General features: G+C 38.8%; 1 protein-coding gene across 2 annotated transcripts in view; it reads left to right on the top strand.

Moving 5' to 3' along the window:
• Nucleotides 1-9,838: 9,838 nt before the first annotated feature.
• Nucleotides 9,839-22,888, top strand: part of TANC1 (tetratricopeptide repeat, ankyrin repeat and coiled-coil containing 1) — a 53,158-nt gene continuing 40,108 nt past the window's right edge. The window contains exons 1-4 of one of the 2 annotated variants that reach the window (XM_059820613.1): nucleotides 9,839-9,921; nucleotides 16,738-16,839; nucleotides 19,875-19,996; nucleotides 21,736-21,925. In XM_059820613.1, coding sequence (XP_059676596.1) covers nucleotides 9,906-9,921; nucleotides 16,738-16,839; nucleotides 19,875-19,996; nucleotides 21,736-21,925 — 430 coding nt within the window. In that variant the 5' untranslated portion in view covers nucleotides 9,839-9,905. Of the gene's footprint in view, nucleotides 9,922-14,555; nucleotides 14,607-16,737; nucleotides 16,840-19,874; nucleotides 19,997-21,735; nucleotides 21,926-22,888 lie in introns of those variants that run through there. The other variant, XM_059820614.1, reaches the window with a different exon arrangement.

The raw sequence follows: 22,888 nt of genomic DNA, 5'->3' as shown, positions 1-22,888 counted from the left end.
TGCAAAGTTTGCAACTGTTACATGGCAGAGTTTGTTTACTGCTGCTTTGCTTTCCAGTTCATGCCAGAGTAATCTGGTCAGAGTTACAGTCCAGTTCTGATTTGTTTGGGGGCTGTTGTCGGTGCACTTCACCCCATGGTGCTTGCGAGGATCCTGTAGTGTGAACACTTCTTTTTTTTTTTTCTAAAAAAAAAAAATCTTAAGCAGAACTGCAGAATTTAAGATTTCTACTGCTATAGCACAATTTTATATCAGATATATTTTTTAAGTGGGTTGAGAGTCTCTTGTTTCACTTTAGTAGATAGGTTAAGGGAGAAAAGGATAAAATCAGCTATCTCAGAAATACATAACTGAGAGAAGTCTGTGGAACATTGTCTGTTACACAGTCACTGTCAATATTCAGACTTAAGGAGTCTTCATTTTCATTGTTTCAGCTTTCACTGTTTTGAAGGTTGTGGTCCTATTCCTTCATGTTAAAATAATCTGAATTCCAACATTTGCACCAAACTCCAGTTTACACATATTTTGGTAAAGTAGTTAGCATTCTTCTGGTTTCTAAGCAACTTACATGGAATGAAGAATTAGATGTGTTTTATTATGTTTGATACTGACATATACACTGTAAAGGTTTTCATTTTAGTTATTCTCTTTATTCAATAGAAGGATTAGTTTAATCTTCAAGTTCTCTTTTAGGATATTAGGCTCTACAAAATCATTACTTTAGTCAGCCATCCTTGTATCTTTTTGTATCTTAAGGAAAAAAAAGTAGTTTGTTAATCAGATTATGCCTTTCAGTTGCATCCCTAGGTGCAACTAAACTGGGATTTGATTTCCATTCTCAAAGCTTCTTGTGTGTGGTTTTTAAAGCTATTAAGTTGTTTCCATGGTTACTTTGACCACTGAATAAGAACTCCGGTGTTGATTGATGCTTATGAAACTTTGCTGTCCAGAGGCGGCTTGGCAGTGGAAAACGTACAACTCAGAGGTTTTCAAAATAAGAAAGTGGGGTTTCACAGGACCTTTCCTTATGTTTGAGTTGGACATTGTTAAAAAACTTGTGAGAGGTCATCTTTCTCCTATTCCAGAACTGATGTTTTTCTGTTTTACATTGGGGTAGAGACCAAGAAATGTAATGTAAATTTAAAGTATTGTTCTGGTAGCTAAAATATTTGAAATAACTAACCTTTAAGTTAGTAACAAATAATTTAGGTTTTCTGTGTGCATCAGCGTGTGGCATCTGGTTATATTTGGACATTGTAACAAATTGTATTTTGACAGCTATTACTCATGCATTTTTCTAGTATTGTTTCCCTAATATCAAGTTGTTGTGTGGAAAGCGTAATGTATTACCTTGTTAGTTTTGGGTCTGTCTTGTCATGTGTGTAGATCCAAGTATCTTAGAGGAATTTTGCTGTAAGTTGGATGAAATGTGTAGATTCGGTCATCAGCCCAATTGATACGAAATAGAAAATGCAGGATTAGGATAAATTAAATACACAGGATAGATTCAGAGACTTAGGAAAGGATGATACAAGCATATAAAATGAAGCTTGCCATCCCACATTATCACATGTGTAATGTAACTATAGCTAGCCATAAATAATGTTACTGGTGTGGATATAGAACCTCCCTTCATGCAGTACGGCAAGAATAATAAATTTTGTAGGTCCATTTGGAGAGCCCGTAGGACCAAGAGATAGAGGTCATCTGCCTCTGATTTTGTCCTGTAACTCTCTCTGTGATATAGACCCATGAGCCTGTTACAAAATTGCGTATGTCTAAGTCAAGTGCTTTAATGTTCAGTTGAACTGGATGGTCTCTGTGGGAGCTCAGTATCTCGCAGCCTTAACTTGGCATGAAGCGGCCATTCCTCCTGCTGGGACTCCTTTCTTCACCACACGTAATGGTGAGCCTCATCCTAGCAGCAGCTAGAGACAGGGTGTATTTCCAAACCTGCTGCCCAGTTCCGCTCTCCTACACACTTACTTCTTTGTGCCCCTGCACCCCCTTTCTTTACCTCTTGCTCCCTTTCTGGGGGTGAGAGTATGTTTCTGTCTGTTAGGGAGAAAGCCAGTGGGAAGAATAACCCTGAGGAGGTGCGTAGGGAAGAGGGAAAACAAAGCAAGCAGCTGTCTGCTTGCCCAGCATCTAGCTGCTTATGGACTTGGGGACTTCCTCAGCTGAAAGTAGCTTTTAGTTACCATCAACAGATGACTTCTCTGTGAACAGCCACTTGAGTCCCTGTAAGGTTTTAGCATTCAAACGCCACAGGTTTCCATTTATTTATGACTATTAGAGTTCTTGGATCATGGGGGTCTATGGGGAGTTGTTCTCCTGGTAGATGATCTGGTTTGTGCCTATAGCTGGGACAGTGTGCAGGGGGTTGTGGTGTATGAGTCCTGTTGGTTCCCTTCTATTTCTGTTACGTTTTTTGAGGTCACAAATGTGGGATTGGTCTGTTAGCTAGTGTCACACTTGGTTAACAGGTTTTTAGAAAGGTCCTTGAGGAGCAACTGTGCGTTTTCTGATTTCTTGGAATGATCTGTGTCTAATAGCTGTCTGCTATTCCATAGTATCCTAACCATTTTTCGTTTATAACATGCTTTTTTCTGCTTCAGTAGAATACATTACTGTTTAAACATGTTCCAACAGCACTGAGGATATGATGTCCTCATAAGTTGAAGACAGTATGGTTGGATTTTCTCAAGGTGTGATTTTTTTTTTGCTCTAAAGAGCTAACAGTATCTTAATAGCATGGGTATGTGAGTGACAATAAGCAAAAGCTTGTTGTAAAATAAGGAAAATAAGTGATTGAAAAGGAGAATCTCTGTGGCACACATTTTGAATTTTTGGTTTTTTAAGTCATACTGCTCTTAGAATCCGAGTCATGAAAGCCTGATCGTTGTACCTCTCCCCATGGTATCTGCGGTGCTGTCAGGAAAATATAATAATAAGAAAAATCGGAGCACTGCTGTAACAAAAAATGCTGAGATACAGTCTCTATGTATACACACCACTGTAAAATATCTTTCAAGTTACTGTCATGATCAAATAATCTAAACTTACTGATTAGAGTTACGCCAGCAGTGTATCTAGCCCCATCTAGCTCTCTTGCATAGTGTAACGTTTCATGTGCTATAGAGAAGGATAAACTAAAATTAATTTGAAATTCAGAAGTCTACTAAGATGACAATGAATTGAACACTGATTGTTTGTGTCATAGTAAAAGGGAAAACAGAAATTAGGGAACTGTAGGTGGACTTACGAACCCTAATGGGGGAGGAGGTAATTTTTGTTTGTTGTTCTCTTGTCTCTTGCACCCCCTCACTAGCATTCCAGCTGGAATACTTATACAAATTCCAAATTACAACCTTGGCAACGTATCTAGTAAAAAAACTCTTAACAAGAATGCCAGTATTTTCTAATATAGTTAGCTGCATTACCGTGCTACTTCCTTGCTTTTTGCTTATGTTTGAAGGAAAAAATGGAATAGCACAAGTTTCTCTGTGCATTCTTCAACAATTTATGAAGCAAACTCATATGTACTGTATTGAATAATAAATAATAATATATGTAATGTTAAATCTGTGTTTAAAAACAGCTATTGCAAAAGTTTAATTTCTAAAAGAACAGAGAATATCCTTAGTCTCTTGATTTCCACTGAAAGCGAATGGGAACTCAGGAATTTAGATATTTTGGTGTTTCAAAAAAATCTCATGTATGTGATTATAGTGTCTAAAATATTCAGTCTTTTTATTTTAAATATATACTTAGGCTGTACTTTTTTTTTTAAGAACTGTGTGTTACAGCTAGCTTGCTAAAACGTTGAAGCTGCTTTTGTAGTTCCCAGGATTTTAAACCAATAGTTATACTCCTATAATAATTGCAGTGGACTTCAAAAAAGAATATAAAGTTACTTAGTTTTTAATTTTGATCTTGACTTGATGAAACTAGAGCTGTTTCCTTAAAATCATTACCTGTTACTATGAATGTTGTTTGAACAGAGAGGAGAACTTTTGGAAGGTGGTAGTTTAGTTGGTTTCAGAGGAATAAGAGAGTAAGTTTTACAGTTACAAATTGTTAAGAAAAGTTTGAATCTAGCATAGCATTCTTCAAGGTTATTTATCATACATACCCCTCGTGTGGTTCTTGTGAGGAAAAAAAGTACAGCTAGGAAAAAAACCCATATAATCTTAAATACATGCACCTTCGGAAATAGGGAATTAGACTTTTAACATTCAGGCAGGTTTGGTTTTCTTATCTTCCATGCATATGTCTAAAAAAAGAAAGCAGTAGTTAAATTGACAAAAACATTTTTACTTTTCTCAAAGGGTTAGGTTTGGTTTTTTCCTTCTGACACAGTGCAGAAATTTGTTGTATGCAGTCAGTGCTGCCTGTAGTGGAATGTCGTAGGAGAACAGCTGTTAAAAATTGAAGGCAACAATTAAATGACAACAGAATGAATAAGAAAATGCAGATCTTGTAGAGCTGCATTTATCTGAAGTGTTTCCTTGCTGTAAGAAGATAAACCTTGTATGAGGGATTCACATTTGAAAAGATACTACTTCTCCTGTTTGTCTTTTCTTCTAGTTGTACTTTGGGTTCCAGTACTTCAACCGTGCTGCTTGTTGCACATGGACTTGTCTAAAAAATGTTCTGGCATTCTTTTTCCTCTTTGCATCAGTTTTGTTTTGCCTTTTTTTATCTTTGGTCATACGAATTCAATTTCAACAGTAGTTCATGTAAATTATTGAGCAACACCCTAATTTGGATATGAAAAAAGCTGTAGTTAGTTGTTAACCTTTGTTTTTCAGCTCTGTTTCTGTCATCTGACTGTAGTTCAGTGTTTTGATGTGCCACTTAGTATGTGATGAACCAATAGCTTGTTTTTTCTCAGATAAAAAAAATCACTGTTGCTGTCAAATTGCATATAACTGGACCTCTGTTTTAAAACAGAAAAATAAAGCTTAGACTGGCCATGTATGAGTGTACCTTTTAGTGATCCACCTTTTAATTGAGTGTAGGGGGTAACCCAACTAAATGCCTCTTTTAACTAGTTTAGTAAAAAATATTTCCAGATGGTCTTGACTTTTAGGATATCACAGTGATCCTAAAATACCTTTTCAGCTGTAAAAATACTTTTATCTTCTTAGGAGATTTGGTTTTACCTCTAAGGATGAAATCTAAAAAGTACGTACTTTGTTGAAAGTGAGGTTTTTCTTCCCCCTTGCTGTCTCTATTACAGTAAAATAAAATCTCGCCTACTTGTGTACTTAAATTTTTCTAGTGGTTATCTGGATTTTGCAGTGGAGGGTGCACAGTAAGACGAGTCATGCTGAATTGTTGCTGGCAAATATGTTTTCCTATGTTAAATACTTGTATTTCAATGCAACTCTATGCTTTTTATTTTGGTATATCACATAACGGATGACAAAATTCTATTTTTAGCAGGTGACTCCTGCCCAGAGAATGCCTTGCAGGTTATAGCAACATCTGGCCACAATGCAGAGTTTCCCATTGGCAATCAGCCAGTCTCTGAGGACACTTACAGAATGAACTTGGCTAAAGGAGTCTCAATGTCGCTGCCATCTTCACCTCTGCTGCCACGCCAGTCCTATTTGATGCAGTCAAGATCAAACAAAAAGTCTCCAGGTAAAATGAAACCGATGAGCAACTAAAATCTTCGTAACTTCGTAACTTTAACTCCGTTTTTGATAAACTTTATATAAAAGTAACACCGTAAAATCACGTTAGTCTTTTGCAATAAGAACAAGATCAGTGAATGCTTTTTGCGTGTCCCCAGGGGAAAAAAGGTAATTGGTGATGAAATAGAATATATTATTTCATATGGCAAAGAATTATTCTAATTGGTATCGCACATGTCTGCATTGAAATGTCTGAATATGTTTAAAACTGGTTATTTATGATTAGTATATCAGTTAGGTGGAAGACAACTGCAAAAACCTTTGTTTATGCATATGTTAGTGACTGTAGTGTTTGTGGTTTATGGCTTTTATAGTTCATTTATTTTACTCATATCTACATACATAAATGTATCACTAGATAAATTGCTGCTGAAGTTGTGGCAAGGAACTTGTTGATTTTCAGCAGTTGTGTCCTTAGTAATGACCGCATACTTATGTGTGAGCCTTGCTAAATAAGGTGCTCCATCTGGTTCCCGTTTTATCAGCATTCTGTGCATATAAATCATTCCAACACGCTAGCATCACTTGGGTTCATTCAGGTCAAAGCTTGAGCGCCAAGTGAAATTGTCCATATTCCTATTGCTTGTGGAGACACTCAACAGTTTTGAGGTTCTTTTGTTGTAAAGTTTACAAGGTCTAGGAACAAAGAGTGTCGAAAGCTGGTTTTTGTCAGCACTGAGAAATGTCGTGGTTAATGACCCATTTTACATAAAATTAAAGAAAAAATACTGCTCAAAGAATTGCCACAGGATAGTAAATACAATTTGTAAAAAGTATTCTTGGTTTAAGTTGCTTATCAGTATTTATTTTTTCCTTTCAAAATTTAAAAATAATCTCACTTCATGTGCAAATAACTTTGGGTTGGTTTTGACAGCTCACATAAAAATTTTGAGCCACAGAATAGTATTTTGTTGTTTTGTCTCTTACTACAAGTGATTTGTGTGCTAAATAACTTTAAAAGATAGGGTAAAGCCCTTGTAATGGAGAAGGAAATGGGATTTTTGCCAAAGACTTAAGTGAAGGTCAGGATCTAACTCTTAGTTTTGCTACTGTTGGAAAAACTTAAGTGCATTTTAGGTACATTTGAGGTAATACCTTACCAACCTGCCCACTCCATGATCTAGTTTAGTGACACGCATTTTTAGAAGCAGAGTATAGGCTGCTAACTGTTTCTCTTCCAGAAAATGTGTAACGGTTGATTAAATTTTGAATGAAAAGCCATATTCACGATGACTTCAGAGTCATCCCACTGTAATATATAGCCAAAGATTTCTAAAGATTACGAAGTGCTGTGAATGCATTGACATCTGTGTATCATTATTTTGTACAAATACCAAACCAGGTGATAGGATGCTGATGGAAACATTCTGTGCTATTCCTTTGACTTTCTACAAACTATAGCTGATGGAAGATGATTTAGTATAAGTTACCTGTCTAGCATCTGAGGCAGGAGCAAGAAAAAGAGAGAGTATACTAATGTACTGATTTCAAAGCACTTTTAGTAGCTTACAAATAGCAAGTTAAAGATTTTTTCAGGATATGGTGGATGAAAGAAGAAAGGATTGCACAGAAGGTTAAAGTAGGATTCTGAAGTTAAGATGTAGTGATGGAATTATCTAACCAGTGGTAGAAAAAAATTCTGATTTCAGTCCTCTCAGTGTACAGTGGAAGACAAAGCAACTACTTAGAGATGTATTTTTTTCAATGTAAATCGTACCATTAGTATTTTTTAAAGTCTGAGACTGTGTAACAGACCAGAGGAAAAGATGTCCCTTGACATGTAATCATTTGTTCTATCTTTGTTTCTGTTCTGTAGTTTTGTTCATATATCGCAGGCATGTTGATGGTCATGTATATAAGGTGATACCCTTGCATAACTTATTTCCTTGAAACTGAAATTCTATTTAGTGTCTACTAGACTGAAGCAATATACTGTATGTATTCTCCATGGTAATGGTCAAAGAGTAAAACCTGCGTCGCATTTAGTGAGTATAATGAAGAGATTTTTCATAACTTTTTATTGAGTCTGAGTAGTTTTATTTAAAAATTTTGGTTAGTAAATGAAAAACAGTCAGATTTTCCTGGCAATGTGTTTCAGAGTTATAAATTCAAAAATAAAAGTTGTAGTTAACCGATAGTTATTTACATTGATGTCCATGAAAACATCTATATTTGAGGGCTTCATACTCAGTACATTCCCACTTTTCTAGCAAATTTGTCTATACCCTAGCTTACATTTACCTAGTCCTGCATCTATATTTGCTGATTTAAAAATACCTATTTAATTATGCTTATATGATCAGTGAATAAAAATAGTTTTTCCTGGTTAAATAATTTTAAAATTATGTGTGGAAGAACATTCTGCAGTAAGAAGTGCACTGCAAAACGTTTTACTGGTATTGACATTCAAACCCTTTCACACAATTAGACTCTATTTGGTGATGTCTAGAACAGAAAAATCTTCTGTGTAAATTAAGTGACAAGTTGCTATTACTGCTTTTCCTTTTATTGCCCTTTCTGGGTATTCCCAAGTGGGTGTTAATCTGCGGCTTCAGAGGGGTATTTTTGATTTTGCTTTTTGTTCTAATTTCACCTCTTTGCTTGGCTTGACTACTGCCTGAGCAGCAAGTATTTCTGTCCATTGTCATTTCTTCAAAATGTGTCGTGTCAGCATTTTGAGTAGGACTTGAGCAAACTTTTTCCTTCTAAAATTGCTTCATCCACTCGCAATCTGGTTATCCATCACATAAAACTGTGGAAAAGACAACATTTTAGTTCCACCAAAAGAGATTTAGTTAATGATGGAAGTATGTTTTATGCTTAATTTCCTATCTTTCTCAAAAGTTGCACACTCATGGACAGATTGTGCTTGAAAGAAAGCAAATTCTTTGACTGTTACCTTGTTAAGCAAAAGGTATTGCAAACAGTTTGAACATCTTGGTAAATTTTGGTAATTTACTATGTCATTTAGCAGTAGTACCATATGAAAAACAGCAACAACAACAAACAAAATATAAGGCCAGTTTGTAAATTCACATTCAAGCAATGTATAAATCCAAACAGAAGCTGTTTAATTTATTATTTAAAATAATGGAAAAGTACTTTTTTCCCCCTTCCTGTCAGGCGTATTCTTACTTGTGTGAACATTTGCTAATTTTGAAGGTTATTTTACCTTCTAGGTTGCTTCAGGGTTTTTCGAGTTTATCTGATTTTTTAAAATTAAAAATGCAATGGTAGGAAAAGGATGTTATGCTTGAAAATATTTTCCCTGTGCATGTTGTATACCTCTTTGTAGTTTTCTACTCCAGATGACTCAGAGAATAGAATGCTTTTGCCAGTATGGATTAGCCACAGAGGTACTGTGGGAAGTGTGGTGTTTTCGTTCTGTCCCTTTAGACTGAGAAGACTTTGTTCTATCGTAGGCATATTTGTTCCATGAATAATGTAATTATCAGTTCTCAGGTTTGGACTCATCTCACTGAGAAAAACACTTAAATACCTTAATTTTTAGCAAGTTAGAGGTATCTGTTCAGGACAGACTTGGAAATTGCTAGTCTGGGGACCCCCTGGACCAACACAGGACTTTGTGGTTTTGGTGTCTCTTTGAAACTGCTCTCCTCATCTCTGGCATCCCACTTTTCATTTCCTTTCTCTTGTCTGCTACCCCTCTAGGTAGGGGTTCAGGCTTGAGAGTGAACTGATCAGTCCTCGTCTGCTAGGAGACCAGTATGTTAGCACTGTTTGCTATTTCATTGTTCCTGTCACATTGGACAGGTATGATGACAAATGTACACAACTGAGAGAGGCATCTTTGCTGCAGCGCATGTGTGGTCATGGCTGCTTTTTTGCCCATCCATCTGCAAGTAGGTCAGCCACTAGAACCTCATAACACGTGGGCAGGCAAAACCACGGGAGAGCAAGCTGAACTTCTTCACTGGAACACGGAAGGCTGCACAATCCCGTTTGCACAATCTACTGTGGGTGACGTTGTGTTCTAATTATTTGCATAGGAGGTGGGGAGCTTTTTCTTTATGAGAAGAGCTTGGAAGAGTACCAGTGTTTTTGGCCCCAGTTCAGTCCTCAACTCTAACTATATAAGGAGGGAAGAGAGAAACTATATCTTAAATTATCAAGGAGCCTAAAATTATTGGCAGAACTAAAGTGACCGGTTCATCTGGAGTCAAAAGCTTCCTTAATGAAATGAAAAACTGTCACAGTAAGTTGAGCTTCTTCTGCTGTTAAGTTAGAATGCACATTGCTTGGATTGGTAATCTTACAGTTGTGCAACTAAACCAATATTCATGTTCTTAAAGGGATAATAGTTGATTGTATTCTGGTTTAGGAGGGTCAACTAAAAGAAGGAAAATACTGATTTATAAAGGAGCTTCCAAAAAATTGTTTGTTGGCACTTAAATGAAGGTGTGAATGAAAGATACTGTTGCTGCCCTTGAAGTAAATCTTTGCTGACTTAAATTATTGATACCATCATGTTTGAACAGAGGAAGGAAGCAGCTTTCCTTTTAAAGACGTCAGTGAATGCTAGAGATGACTGCTGGAAGAGTCTTCCATAAATGTGCAATAGAACTTCTAGTTAGTTTTTAAATTAATTTGTTTATTAAAAGTTTTAATGAAAAGTTTAATCGGCGTACCTGATAAGTGAGACTAGACTAGGTAAGAGAACTGGTTTCACCTAAGGCTTCAGTTTTGTGCACCAATCTTGAGAACAGTGGAAGGCAGTTCCTCTTGCATGCAATAAGCTATGCAAGTGCAAAGTCCTGCCCCTGGGTCGGGGCAATCTCCAGTATCAATACAGATTCATTTAACACTGATGGGAGGGAAAGCCAGTTCAGAGGATTAGGAAGGAGATGCACAAATTACAATAATCTTGTGGAAAACCAGCTCTTTTGCAGTCAAAAAAGCATTAAAAATTACTAGGAAAGCAATAGTTTGTAAACAAAAGAAAAAACTATCCTTATGGAATTGTATAAATCTGTAGTTCATCTACCTCAGGAAGATACTGGTGTAGCTCTGGTGATACCAACTTTAAAAATCTACAGCAGAACTAGGAAAGAGCTAGAGAAGGGCTGCAGGAACGATTAAAGGTGTGGAATGGCTCTGAAGGAGAAATTACTTAAACAGCTTTGGCTGGTATTTTCCTGCCTAGAAGAAAGACAGTTGGTGGGAAAAGGAGACAGTGTGATTACTATTTCATGCAACGTTGGGTTAACTTGTGGATGGTGCAGATTGTTAAAGAAAGGCCGGGATAAATTCTTGGAAGGAAAATCCATCTAGAACCCTTATATAAAAAGTGACCACTTCTGACTCGAAAAAAGATGTGTCATTTAACACAAGTCAGGAAAAGTGTACCAGGGAAGTATGTTTTCCCTAACTTAGAGTCTTTTCCGCCGTTTGCTGCTGATAAAGTACTGTCCAGATGAACCTTTTATCAGACGTGATTCGGCCGTCTTACACTTTTGGAAAAGAGCTTCCATTGTGCAGATACAGTTCACGTTTAAATGGGTCCTTTTTCATCTGTGGATTATTTCGTGTGTCCTATTTTAGATTAGTGCATGAAAACAAACTTGTCATGAATTTTTCCTAGTTACTGCTATGTTGTGTATCAGATTTGCAAGTACTGTAAGTCACTTCCACATTAGTTTGTGAGGAGGAAAATTCAATAAAGAGTCTCTTCCACAGCTTAAATTGTCAGTGTTAAAAATACATCCTGAAGATATTTCCATTCTGATCTATTTTACTCGACTGCTACATGTTGTTCTGGTTCTTCCAGAATGGTTGCTTTTTGTTGTTCCACTTTGATACATCTAATTATACTTCTGTCCTTTGTCCCCTTTAAAGAATGGGATTTTGTTTCAAAGGAATGTATTTTTAGCTGCTTTCACCAGGGCCAATGCCCCTTATTTTTGTCCGGGAACAGCGTTGAAAGAGCACCCTCTTGTGATAGTTGGTAATCTTTTCGTCTGAGAAGTGTAATCCTCTCATAGTCTCTAGGTAGAGATATAAACATATGTTCATATATGACTCACATTCCCTGCCCAGCATTTCTTAGCTAAGAAATCAGATTATCGCCATATTCTGCTTTTAGGTGGAAGTCTGAAAGAACAGGTAGGTCCAATAGCGAAATGCTTCAGCAGTCTTGTAGAACCAGATCATACCTGGGCATAACGTACGTAGGCCCGTGCCATAGCAGGCCACGCTTGTTCAGGTCAGTTGCAGTGCGCTGGGGCACTGCCTTACCCTGGGGAGCCTAAGGCCAAAATGGAGAGAGTTGCAACTGGTCTTTAAAAGCAGTGGTCAGCCTCAAAGCACTCATGATGGGCGGCAAAGCTGGTGAGGGGTCTGGAGCACAAGTCTGATGAGGAGCGGCTGAGGGAGCTGGGGGTGTTCATTCTGGAGAAGAGGAGGCTGAGGGGAGACCTCATCGCTCTCTACAACTGCCTGAAAGGGGGTTGTGGGGAGGGGGGTGTTGGTCTCTTCTCCCAAGTGACTAGCGACAGGACAAGAGGAAATGGCTTCAAGTTGCGCCAGGGGAGGTTTAGATTGGATATTAGGAAAAATTTCTTCACTGAAAGGGTTATCAAGCACTGGAAGAGGCTGCCCAGGGAGGTGGTGGAGTCACCATCACTGGAGGTATTCAAGGAACGTGTGGATGAGGCGCTTAGGGACATGGTTTAGCGGTGGACGTAGCAAGGTTAGGTTTACGGTTGGACTTGATGATGACCCTTTAAGATAGGTCTTTTCCAACCTAAACGATTCTGTGATCCTATGAAAATGAGCAGGAGATCAGTGTAGTTTTCAGAGACTTAATGTAGCATCTGGGTCTGCTGCCAAAAGGAAGGGTGGGACACTTTGTATGACTGTAAGTGTCATAGTTTATATATACTGTGGGTTTTTAATAAACAAAGTGTGGGATGTCTTGGAGAACTTTAGCGTGCCCTTGAATTTTGAGCCAAGTAGAAGGATGCTATTTGAAGACCCAAATTGGAGACAAGAAAACCACCTTATCAAGGGCGATGTGGTATAGTTAGCATCAGTCCTGCGGTCTCTCACCAGTGCTTTCTGAATAGGGTTTACTTTGTTAGCGAGGGAGATTGCAGACCAGAAAAAGGAGAAAAAGTTGAAAGCCTGAAGTGCAGTCCTAAGGTAAATACTAGCAATAAGGAGGAAGAGAGGAGGGAAGCCAGCCTACTGGAGTTGTTTGCAGTGTGCAGCTTACGTACCATGTACTAAGAATAACTGGCAAGCCAGTTCTGTTTTATCCAAATACTGCAAGCACTTTCAAGTGAGATAGGTAGGCAAGTACTACTTTTGTTACAGGTGCCAGAGGAGGAAAGTGAGACCTGAAGGGCTGCAGTGGCAAAGTAGCACTTAGCAAGGCAGTAGCACAGTGAGGTGGTTATCCACTAGGACTGAAACTCAGTTTGTGCCTGCTTTGTTGTTTGTTGTTTTGGGGTTTTTTGGTAATTTTTTCTCTGATTCCAGTACGTTATAGACTATTTTATTTTCAAACTGTTTTTTTGTTGTTACTGACGATGTATTTTTGTTGTTGTTTAATGGGACATTAGCCTCCTTTGTTTTGAAAACCCTACCTTTGGTTATGTTTTGTGTATTTAACTTAAGAAAAGGTGCTAGCTGGATCCATCATTGCTTTCTTGAAATCACATTGTAAAACTAATTAGAAGTCATGGCTTGTCAAATGCTGCAGCAGATCTGTGGATCTGTGGGTGCAGTTATAGCTGTCCATGTATGCTAAAAGAATAAGTAGCTGTAGACACTGAGGCATGGTCATGATCGACAAATGTTGGCTTCAGAAGTAGTGAAAATCACTTTTACAATTATTTGGGAATTTACCAGTAGCCTTTTACTTTTATCTGCTGGAACTCTTTCGGGTCATGAGTCTTATGCTTCTACTTGATAAGTTTGTGAACTTTTGTGGGAAGGAAAGATCTTGCTTGATAATTAAGCCCCTTTCTCTGTTTGTTGTGTGTTTTTTTTTTTTTTAATCTTGGTTTCCTTAGGAAATGAGAGAACTGAGCTTGTTATATAAATCTTAACTGACGAGGTATAGTTAGCATCAGTCCTTTAAGATTGTAGCAGGCAAAGCTCATGCAGATACGTTGCTTAAAAATGGGCATATCATAGGCCTGCAAAATCACCGTGTGGGCTTATGAACCGCTAGGACATAGGATTCATTAACATTTGTTTTGTGTTGGGTCAGTGATTTCTCTAACCAGGTATCAGTATACTACTGGGATTATAATGATTGAGTCAGGGAAATTTAAAAACTATGCCCGCAATTTTGTCATCTTTACCAGTGATACCTGGAGTGCACAAAACAGTCTGATAAAACTTGGACTTGTGGGATATTTTTTTCTTATTTTACAGATGCACTACATAAGCATCACTGTACTGTTCCTTCATAGGACCCTGTAAAATGTCCTGTTTTCCTTCAGTGAACAGGCTCCCCAAGGCAGAGAAAAATTGACACAGTCAGCAGCGGGTGACTGAGCCCAGCTGCTTTCTTCGTGGAAGCGTTGCTGATCCAAGACCTCCTGGGGGGAGGAAGGACTGAGTTAATTCAGCTGGTGAACAGGCAGTTCAGTGTAGAGGAGGGGATGGGACGTGGAGGACATGTTTACCCAGTAGCATAGCTGGCTGTTGCTCCAGAGATGGACTGTGAACGGCCGTTGGTTCACGTGCAAATGCCTCTAGCTTTCTTGGAGCTTCCTGGCTTCAGCTCTGGCCTTCTTTGGAGGTGCTGCTCAGTGCTCAGATCCAGAGTTCTGGCACTCTGCAGTTACAGCGTGGACACAGAAGTAACGGGGACCAAAGTCCCGGATGGCAGCATTTCCTGGCCTGCTGCTCTTTCACTTCTCAGTAACCGTAAGTTAAACTGTTTGTGTAAGGCCTTCCATCACCCAGTCCCTAGTTCTGCAACGGGCAGTCAGGAAGTGAAACGACTTGAAAACCGCAAAGTTTTGTAATAATGTAATCCAAGTTCTGCAGCAGTGTTGTAGGTCTGCTTCTTACAAGGCTTATTGGTTTTGCGTACTGTGTATTGTTTTATTGATTGTTTTCTGTTTGTTTAAAAAAAAAAAGCAAACCCAAGGAAAAAAAATCAGGTAGCTTTGTCAGTAGTTTATTACTGAGAGATATCAGAAATATGTTAGTACTTGAATTCATCACCTGCTTTCAGCATGGGCTTAGTACTGATGAAAGGTGAAGCTTGGAAACACATCTTGATATTCTAGAGCTTCAGTTGCTTAAAAGCATGTCAGTGCAAACTTAACCAGTCTAACCAGGAAAGACACTTGGCCGAGATCTTGGGATTTTATTTTGATTTCAAGTCTATTATAAATTTGATTAAATAAAGGATCTAAAGCTTGAAGATGAAGTCACTGTAGCCTTAGACTTTCTATTTGGTAAGTGCTTTTAAAAAATACTTCTAAAAGAATTCTGGGTTATAAACAAAACACCTAACTTGGAAACTGTAATGCATTTGAGCAGGTGAAGGATCTGGGAAACAAGGCATGTATAGCATAGTGTTGATAATTGTTAGTGCTTAAGAATTTTACTGCTATTTAGATGCTCCTGGTGAAGACCAAGACCCCGTTGTGAGAAGGTCTGGTGTCTTTTCCGCTGAACTTAAACTGCAGAGTGAAATGTACTGGGAAAGCAAGAGAGGGATGCAGTAGGAAAGCGAGGGGAGAAGAGCGTCCTCAGAGGAGAGGAGTAGGGAAGTGGGGAGACTGAGCCTGGCTGGGGAATCGAGTTGCACTGAGATCAGGTGTGGAAGTGCAGCTATGACAGAGAGCCGTGGGCTGGGACCTGGGCTCCTGGAAGGACTGTTTGGAATGGGTAAGGTGGAAGGAAAGTTTGTGGGGAAACCTCTCATTATAGGATCTGGAAGGGCTTCACATGTTTAATTAGATTTACATGAATATTTTTGTACTACTCTGCCTTCTTTTAGTTAGATGGGGACAAATGGGGCTCACTTAGTAAGCATCTATTTTCAAGGGGTTTTCTCCTTTTTATTGTTCAATATGAGGTTCCAGTACCTTCTCTGCCCTCCTAGAATCATAGAGTATCTTGAGTTGGAAGGGACCCATAGGGATCATTGAGTCCAACTCCCTGCTCCACGCAGGACTACCTAAAACTAAACCATATGACTAAGAGCGCTGTCCAGATGCTCCTTGAACTCTGACAGGTTTGGTGCCGTGACCACTTCCCTGGGGAGCCTGTTCCAGTGACCAAATCTTTTCAAACAGTTCTGGGTTAAAGAATTTGAATACCTTAAAGACAAAGTTATTAACTTCTTTCTGGTCTGATTCTCTGATATTTAGTACTACATCTGCATTCATCACAGTCTTTCTGTAAACCTTTGGAGTGTTCATTAGAGGTGCATGTTTGGTGTTACACCTTTTTCACTGAATTGGTTAGAGGTGAAAAACAGTCACATTTTGGAGTTCCCAAAATAAAATATTGCTGCCATTTTGTGGTTGTGTTTTCTTCTTTCCCAGGATATGTAATGTAGTCTAACACTTAAGAGTGTAAATAGAATACAGTATTTGAGTTGAGTTCCAGCATTTCAGCTTCTCCCATTCGAATGTTGCAAGTTGTCTGCCTGTAGTCTTTTTCTCCTAGCTTCAAAGATGCTAATAACAAATTATCTTCCTGTTATAATGGAAAATAGAAGCTCTGAACTGAGTAGACCCGCGGAAAGTTGTCCAGGTTTGAACCTGAAAGTCACTCACTTACATATACAGGAAACTTCTTCAGGTTTGTCACAGCAAGCAGATTGGTTTTATTTTCCAGCAGGCTTTGCATTCCAGAAAGCGTAAAGAGAGTGTTTCTTTTTCATAAAAGTGGAAGTGCAGCAGCTTGCTAGTCTTTACGGTAGCAGCTGTGTATGTAAGAAATAATTCCTCTACTTTTTTTACATCGTAGAGGATTGACACTGTACATATGAAACTTGAGGAAAAAATTAGGTACACTCAGCTCATTCCCATTGCAGGTCTGATCAGGAAGCCCAAGTATGTGGAAAGTCCTAGAGTACCGGGTGAGGCAGCTCTACCGCTGAGAAAAGGATCAGAGCAAGGAGAACCCAGTCAAAATGGTAAGAGTCTGTTCAGTGATACTTTATTTGGTAGAACAGCTGTTCATTTTGATCCTGCATAATAAGGAAATCTGATTCTTTATTTGTAAGAATGTTTTGCGGATTTAACATGCTTGTGGTGGGGAGGAGATGCTTGCCATTATACTTAGGTGATCTTTATAACTGTCTCAATTCTTGGAGCTGTGCATGTACTACCGGCAAAATGATACCCGAGTGGTGTTGATTGCTACATATGTCAAAGGCCTACTAGAATTTTTCTGAACATGTTTTTAATGTAAATTGATTCCCAGTGTGCAGCTCTGCACTGGGTACAACGCTTCATTTTAGAAGTTTTAAAAGCTTACTAAATAAGGTGACAGTAACAGTAGACTCCTGTGTTGGCAAAGCTGGGAAAAGCTACCTTCCTAGAGTTAATTGGTGTTCTTGGAAAGTTTCGTGTTCGTTAAAGTTCGTGTTCGTAAAGTCACAGAGTGTGACTTTGACACTGACAGTGGTCAAAGCAAAATGACCCATATGTTGGTATACAACTATATGCACTGTAATATGGATTTCATACGCCTTGTATCTTTAGACTAATTTTTCAGTTTAACTGACCTCATTAAAGTCATTGCATGTAACAGATGAGGTTCCAGCTGAACAATTTCTTGTTTTCCTTTTGCTTCAATTTTAAAGGAAACTACAGTTTTAAAAATTAACGTTTTCTTTTTAAAAAAGCCCCTTATTTTTGATACTCACTAGTGAAAATAGAACTCATTGTAAGTGTTTTCACCATCTTCTTTTGTATGCCCTATTTGATATGTTATAGTTAACCAGGTCCCTCTTGTGCCTCCATCTTCACAGCCATCTGAGTGCTGGCATTAAAGTTTTATGTCCAACTCGGAGAGCATGTAGTCCTCATCTCCCTAATTTAAAGGTGGCCATCTCATGATGATCCTCCTCTTCAGAGTTGTACGCCCAGACAGTGAGTCTGCTGGAGGTCAAAACTAAACTCTAGCGTTTAAGGATTAAACAGCGGTGGCTGGGTTGAACACCTTAGACTCTTGGCTTTTATCTCTGTTGCTGAGCTGAGTTTGGTACTGTGCCTAACATTTACTCAGGCTTGTCAAAGATTAAAATTTAAATATAATAATGATAATAGGGTTTTGTAACTTTGGTAGAAGAATGAAGATGTTGATTTCATGAACTCTGTAATTTCTAGGATTGTAATTTTAAAGATTAATTGTAATCCTCAAAATGACAATTTTACAGAGAAAATGTATTTTCTAGTCAAATATTCTAAGACTTGTCAATTTGCAAAATACTCTGAGATACAAAACCCCTCCTTTTGGGATTAAGTGAGAATCAATAATCTGATCTTCCAGAGTAAAACCTTAAGCTGTACACAAAATTAAGAAAAATGTGTGTTCAAGTAGGCATTGAGCTGGAGTGAAATACAGAAGGATGATTGACTAGTAAACTACTTATGTTTGCAAACCATGGGGTTTATGTCACTCATAAAATTGAAACATTGTTGAAGTAATGCTTACTGGTCAAGCTGTTCAGTTAAAGTCATTGCTTTCTATGTTTTTCTTACAATCTGCCGCTTGGGGAAAAACGTGCTACTTACTGCAAATACCAGTGAATGTCAGCTGTGTCTTATGCGGTTAGATACCATATGCTCTTCATGGAGAGTAAATACTGTCCTGACACTCACTTGGCTTAGCGAAGCCATAAAGGAAAGACCAAAGTAAAGGGGCAGCTCAGCCACCTTTTTTTTTTTCCCTTCCTCCCCCCCGCTTCTCCCGGCTCTGCTTGTTGATAGTGTCAAAGGTAGTGCAGCTGAGAGGCTTGTTGGTCCTCTTCTAAACTCCATCAGTAAGTCCATGCACTTACATCTCTCTCCCTTTCTTCACTCTTCCTCTGAGGCACTCCTTATCAATTAGGAACTTTTTGTTGTGTGAAGTCTCCAAATTCTAAACTGATAAAACTGTTTGGATGTCCCTACTGTCCTCCAGCTGTGTGGGGATGACATCCAGAAGCTCAGTGCCTTGCCCAGACGGCGCTGATTGCAGTACGGGTGCTCCTGCTTTTTTCCCTCTTTGCAGAATCAGGTGGTAGCTACCACAGCCCAGCAGTTCTGTAGCTGAGATTTCCTGCTGTGGGCTATTTCTCAGAGCAGTTGGATGATGCCCCTTAATTAATTGACTATTTATACCTGAGGATGGGACAGGCCTATGGATTATTCTTTTTTTAATGGACAAAGGAAGTAAATACTCTATAAATGTTTCTGCTAGGGAAAAGCATTACAGGTTGGTAGGTGATGCCAAACTGTTGGCATCAAAGAGAAAATGGCAGAAGATGCTAGTTTGTGAGATTATATTAGCAATAGGTGTTTTCCCTAAGCAGATCTGTGGTGGGCTGGTTTTGCTGGAGGTTGGCTCATTTTGAACTTTGTCTCATTATATCTGCTAGACACCAGAAGATATTTTAAAGCACTGTACTGATAAAATTAAATATTTTTCCAACCAGAAAAGCTGGGACACTTAGAACTGGTGTCACATCCTTTGCATAGCGAGCACAACAAAAATGTATGGTATTAGTTGTAGTGTTAACTGTGAGATTACAGAACATTTATATTATTAACCTCTTCTTTTCACATTTTTAACATTACAGAAAACTTTATAAAAAAATTACTGGAACAGAATTTCAGTCTGCCACTGAGCTTTGATAGTGTTGAGTTTAATGCTGTTGTTGGGAGAATAATCATGTCAGTCATCAGTCCAGTGATGAACTGGTTGCACTTAACCATTTCTGTTTTGACTGGCAGGGTGGGTTTTTTTCCTCCCCTAGATTTGTGTCGATATGCAGAGGATCCAAGACCCACCAACAAATTAAAGTCTAATGGACAAAAAGTTTAAATGGCATTAGTTTCTCTGTTAGATATACTGCTGACAGAAGAACTGGTATTTACATTTGATTGTACTTTTTCCTACCTCTTGTAACAGTTTGCAAATATAACTCTAATCTTCACCTACTTTTTTCCCCCCACTCCAAAGCAAAGCCTGATAAAGACTCGAGCTGTTCTCCTGCAGCACAAGAATTGATGACAAGATTGGGCTTTTTACTGGGAGAAGGCATCCCAACTTCTGCTCATATAGAAGAGAAAAATGAAGTCATGGTAGGATAATGGAAAATAATGTATTTAATGTTCATTCTATTTCTGAGAGAACTAATGTTATTTCCTCTATTTGCTAGTTGCAGTTACTTGATACTTACCAAAATACAATCCATTTTAACAGACATATGGTAATAGAATTGTAAATTAATTACAACAAGTGTGGGTGTTTTGAAATTGTGAGTTGATCTTGCAGTCTTAAAAAAAAAAAAAGAATAGACTCCTCATAATTTTCTGGAAGTTAAATCTAATCTACTATGAATGTGAATAGCCTCTAGGGTTCTCTCTACCTTATTTTAGTAGTTAGGAGGAACTTCTTTTTCCTTCTATTCTCAGTGATTTCACAGAATCACAGAATCAGTACGGTTGGAAAAGACCTGTAAGATCATCGAGTCCAACCTGAAAAAAAAAAAAAAAAAAAAAAAAAAACAAACCCACACCAAAAGAAAACCACAAAAAAAAAAACCCACAAAACCCACGCCACACAACAACAACAACAAGCCACAACCTACCCAACACCACACAGCACCATGTCCATCAAGCTACATCCCACAATGCCACATCCACACGCTCCTTGAATACCTCCAGGGAGGGTGACTCTACCACCTCCCTGGGCAGCCTGTTCCAATGTTTCACCACTCTCTCAGTAAAGAACTTTTTCCTAATATCTAGCCTGAACCTCCCCTGTCGCAACTTGAGGCCATTTCCTCTAGTCCTGTCACTAGTCACTTGGGAGAAGAGACCAGCACCCACCTCTCTGCAACCCCCTTTCAGGTAGTTGTAGAGAGCGATAAGGTCTCCCCTCAGCCTCCTCTTCTCCAGGCTAAACAACCCCAGCTCCCTCAGCCGCTCTTCATAAGGCTTGTGTTCCAGACCCCTCACCAGCTTCGTCGCCCTTCTCTGGACACGCTCCAGCACCTCAATGTCCTTCTTGGAGTGAGGGGCCCAAAACTGAACACAGTATTCGAGGTGCAGCCTCACCAGAGCTGAGTACAGGGGCACGATCACCTCCCCGCTCCTGCTGGCCACACCATTTCTGATACAAGCCAGGATGGCGTTGGCCTTCTTGGCCACCTGGGCACACTGCCGGCTCATATTCAGCCGGCTGTCGATCAATTTGTCGATTTATGAGAATGGAAAATGTCAGTAGTTTGTTAGAATAGGAGCATGCTTTTAGGGCATGTGTGTTTGTCTTTTCCCGAGTTCACTTCCATTTGACAGTCTTTCTCTGTCATTTGGGGGTGGAGGAATTGGGGAGAAACAAGCAGCTGCTATCCATATGAAACTCATCTGCTGACCAAAACTGCACAGTAACTAGCAATCTCTCTTTTTTCCCGTGCCTCTCTCCGCTTTTAGTCTCAGGCCTCATAAATCTTAGTTCATCAGTTTGGGTTTCATTGATAGTGAAAAGTGAGTAAGAATGCAGTTCTGGTGGTTTTAACTAGGGGTGGAGGGGAGGGGTATCTGGTAAAATGTTTAGTAGAGAAGAAATCTGCATCACTGCAACTCTTCCACTGAACTGTGAAATTCCCTTTTTTCTTCAGAAGTCACTTTTTAAGAGTAATCTCAAAACACATCATTAAGGTTACCAATCAAGATAAAGCTTCTGCTTCTTCAAGTTTTTCTTGAAAAATGGTCTCTTTGCTTTGTTCTTACTCTACTTCAGCTTGATGTTTCTAATTTTCAGCACAATAGTGTACTGCCTCCTGTGCAATAACTATTCATCTCTCTTCACCTTGCAGTGTACAGTAGCCAGTCAAGGAGTGAGTCCATGTTCCACCCTCACAAGCAGCACTACATCACCTAGCACTGATAGTCCCTGCTCAACCCTCAATAGCTGTGTTGGCAAAACAGCAGCTAACAAAGGTAGTCCCTGTGGAACCATTAGCAGCCCTAGCTCCACCCTGGAGAGCAAGGACAGTGGAATTATAGGTAAGCATCTTAATTAGTAATGCAAGTAATAGAAATTAATCTCCTCTTAAGAGTACAAGTCTGAATAGCTGCTTCATGTCATTGTGTTCAATTTTATGCTGTCCATGGATCCCCTTTCAAAGCCTCTGTACTTGAAGGTTGAAATCATATTCTTTTGGCTGTAACACTTGCTGTTGTTAGGTGTGCATTTCTCTTCTTTTGTTTTCCTGGTGCAGTTCTAATTTCTCCATGTTTTCCTTTAAAATCATTAATTTCCACTGTTCCACTCTATTTCTTATTTTCTTCTGCCTTTTTCCTTTTCCATTATATATGTCTCTGCAATGCATTTCATAATGGTGAAGCACAGCATAGCTTGAAGCTAGTTCAATTTCCAGCTGAGGAAAAAATAATTGATGCTACTTCTTACAAGAATAACCTAAATCAGACTGTTTAAAAACAGTGCCGACTTTTGAGTAATTGGCATGAAAATGAAGCTAAAATGGGGCATCATGGAAGAGATGAAACTGTGTGATCCTCCACTGAATAGATGGCTGAACTGAGGCTCTATATGCACGTCCTGTGGGGAGTCAGTTGTCTTTAGAGAGGCAGCTACCGTCACAGAGCAAGTGTTCCATAGCTCCTTTTACCAACTAGCTGAGTATTTCAGGAAGTCTGTTCAGTACTAAAGAAAAGATCTAAATTCTTTGCTGCCTCTTTTGTGCCATCTTCCCTATTTCTGCTCCCTGCCCTGATGGGTCTTTGCTATCTACCTGTATCTTTGGCCACCAAGGTGGCTGCTTTAATGCAATTTTCTGGAAGGTCAGACTAAGATGTAAAAAGCATGTTTTTCATGTTGGTATAAACTGTTGTAGGAAGGTTTATTGTTCTTTATTGGTTCAGTAATTATTTTTTTAAATGCTGACTCCTTAACCAATTGAACCCTTTTAAAATTGATTTTGTAACAGCTGTTAAGCTTACCAGCAA

The sequence above is a fragment of the Gavia stellata genome, chromosome 8 (genome assembly GCF_030936135.1).
Source record: "Gavia stellata isolate bGavSte3 chromosome 8, bGavSte3.hap2, whole genome shotgun sequence".
NCBI classification, from domain to species: domain Eukaryota; kingdom Metazoa; phylum Chordata; class Aves; order Gaviiformes; family Gaviidae; genus Gavia; species Gavia stellata.
This window is presented reverse-complemented; position numbering and strand designations above follow the sequence as displayed.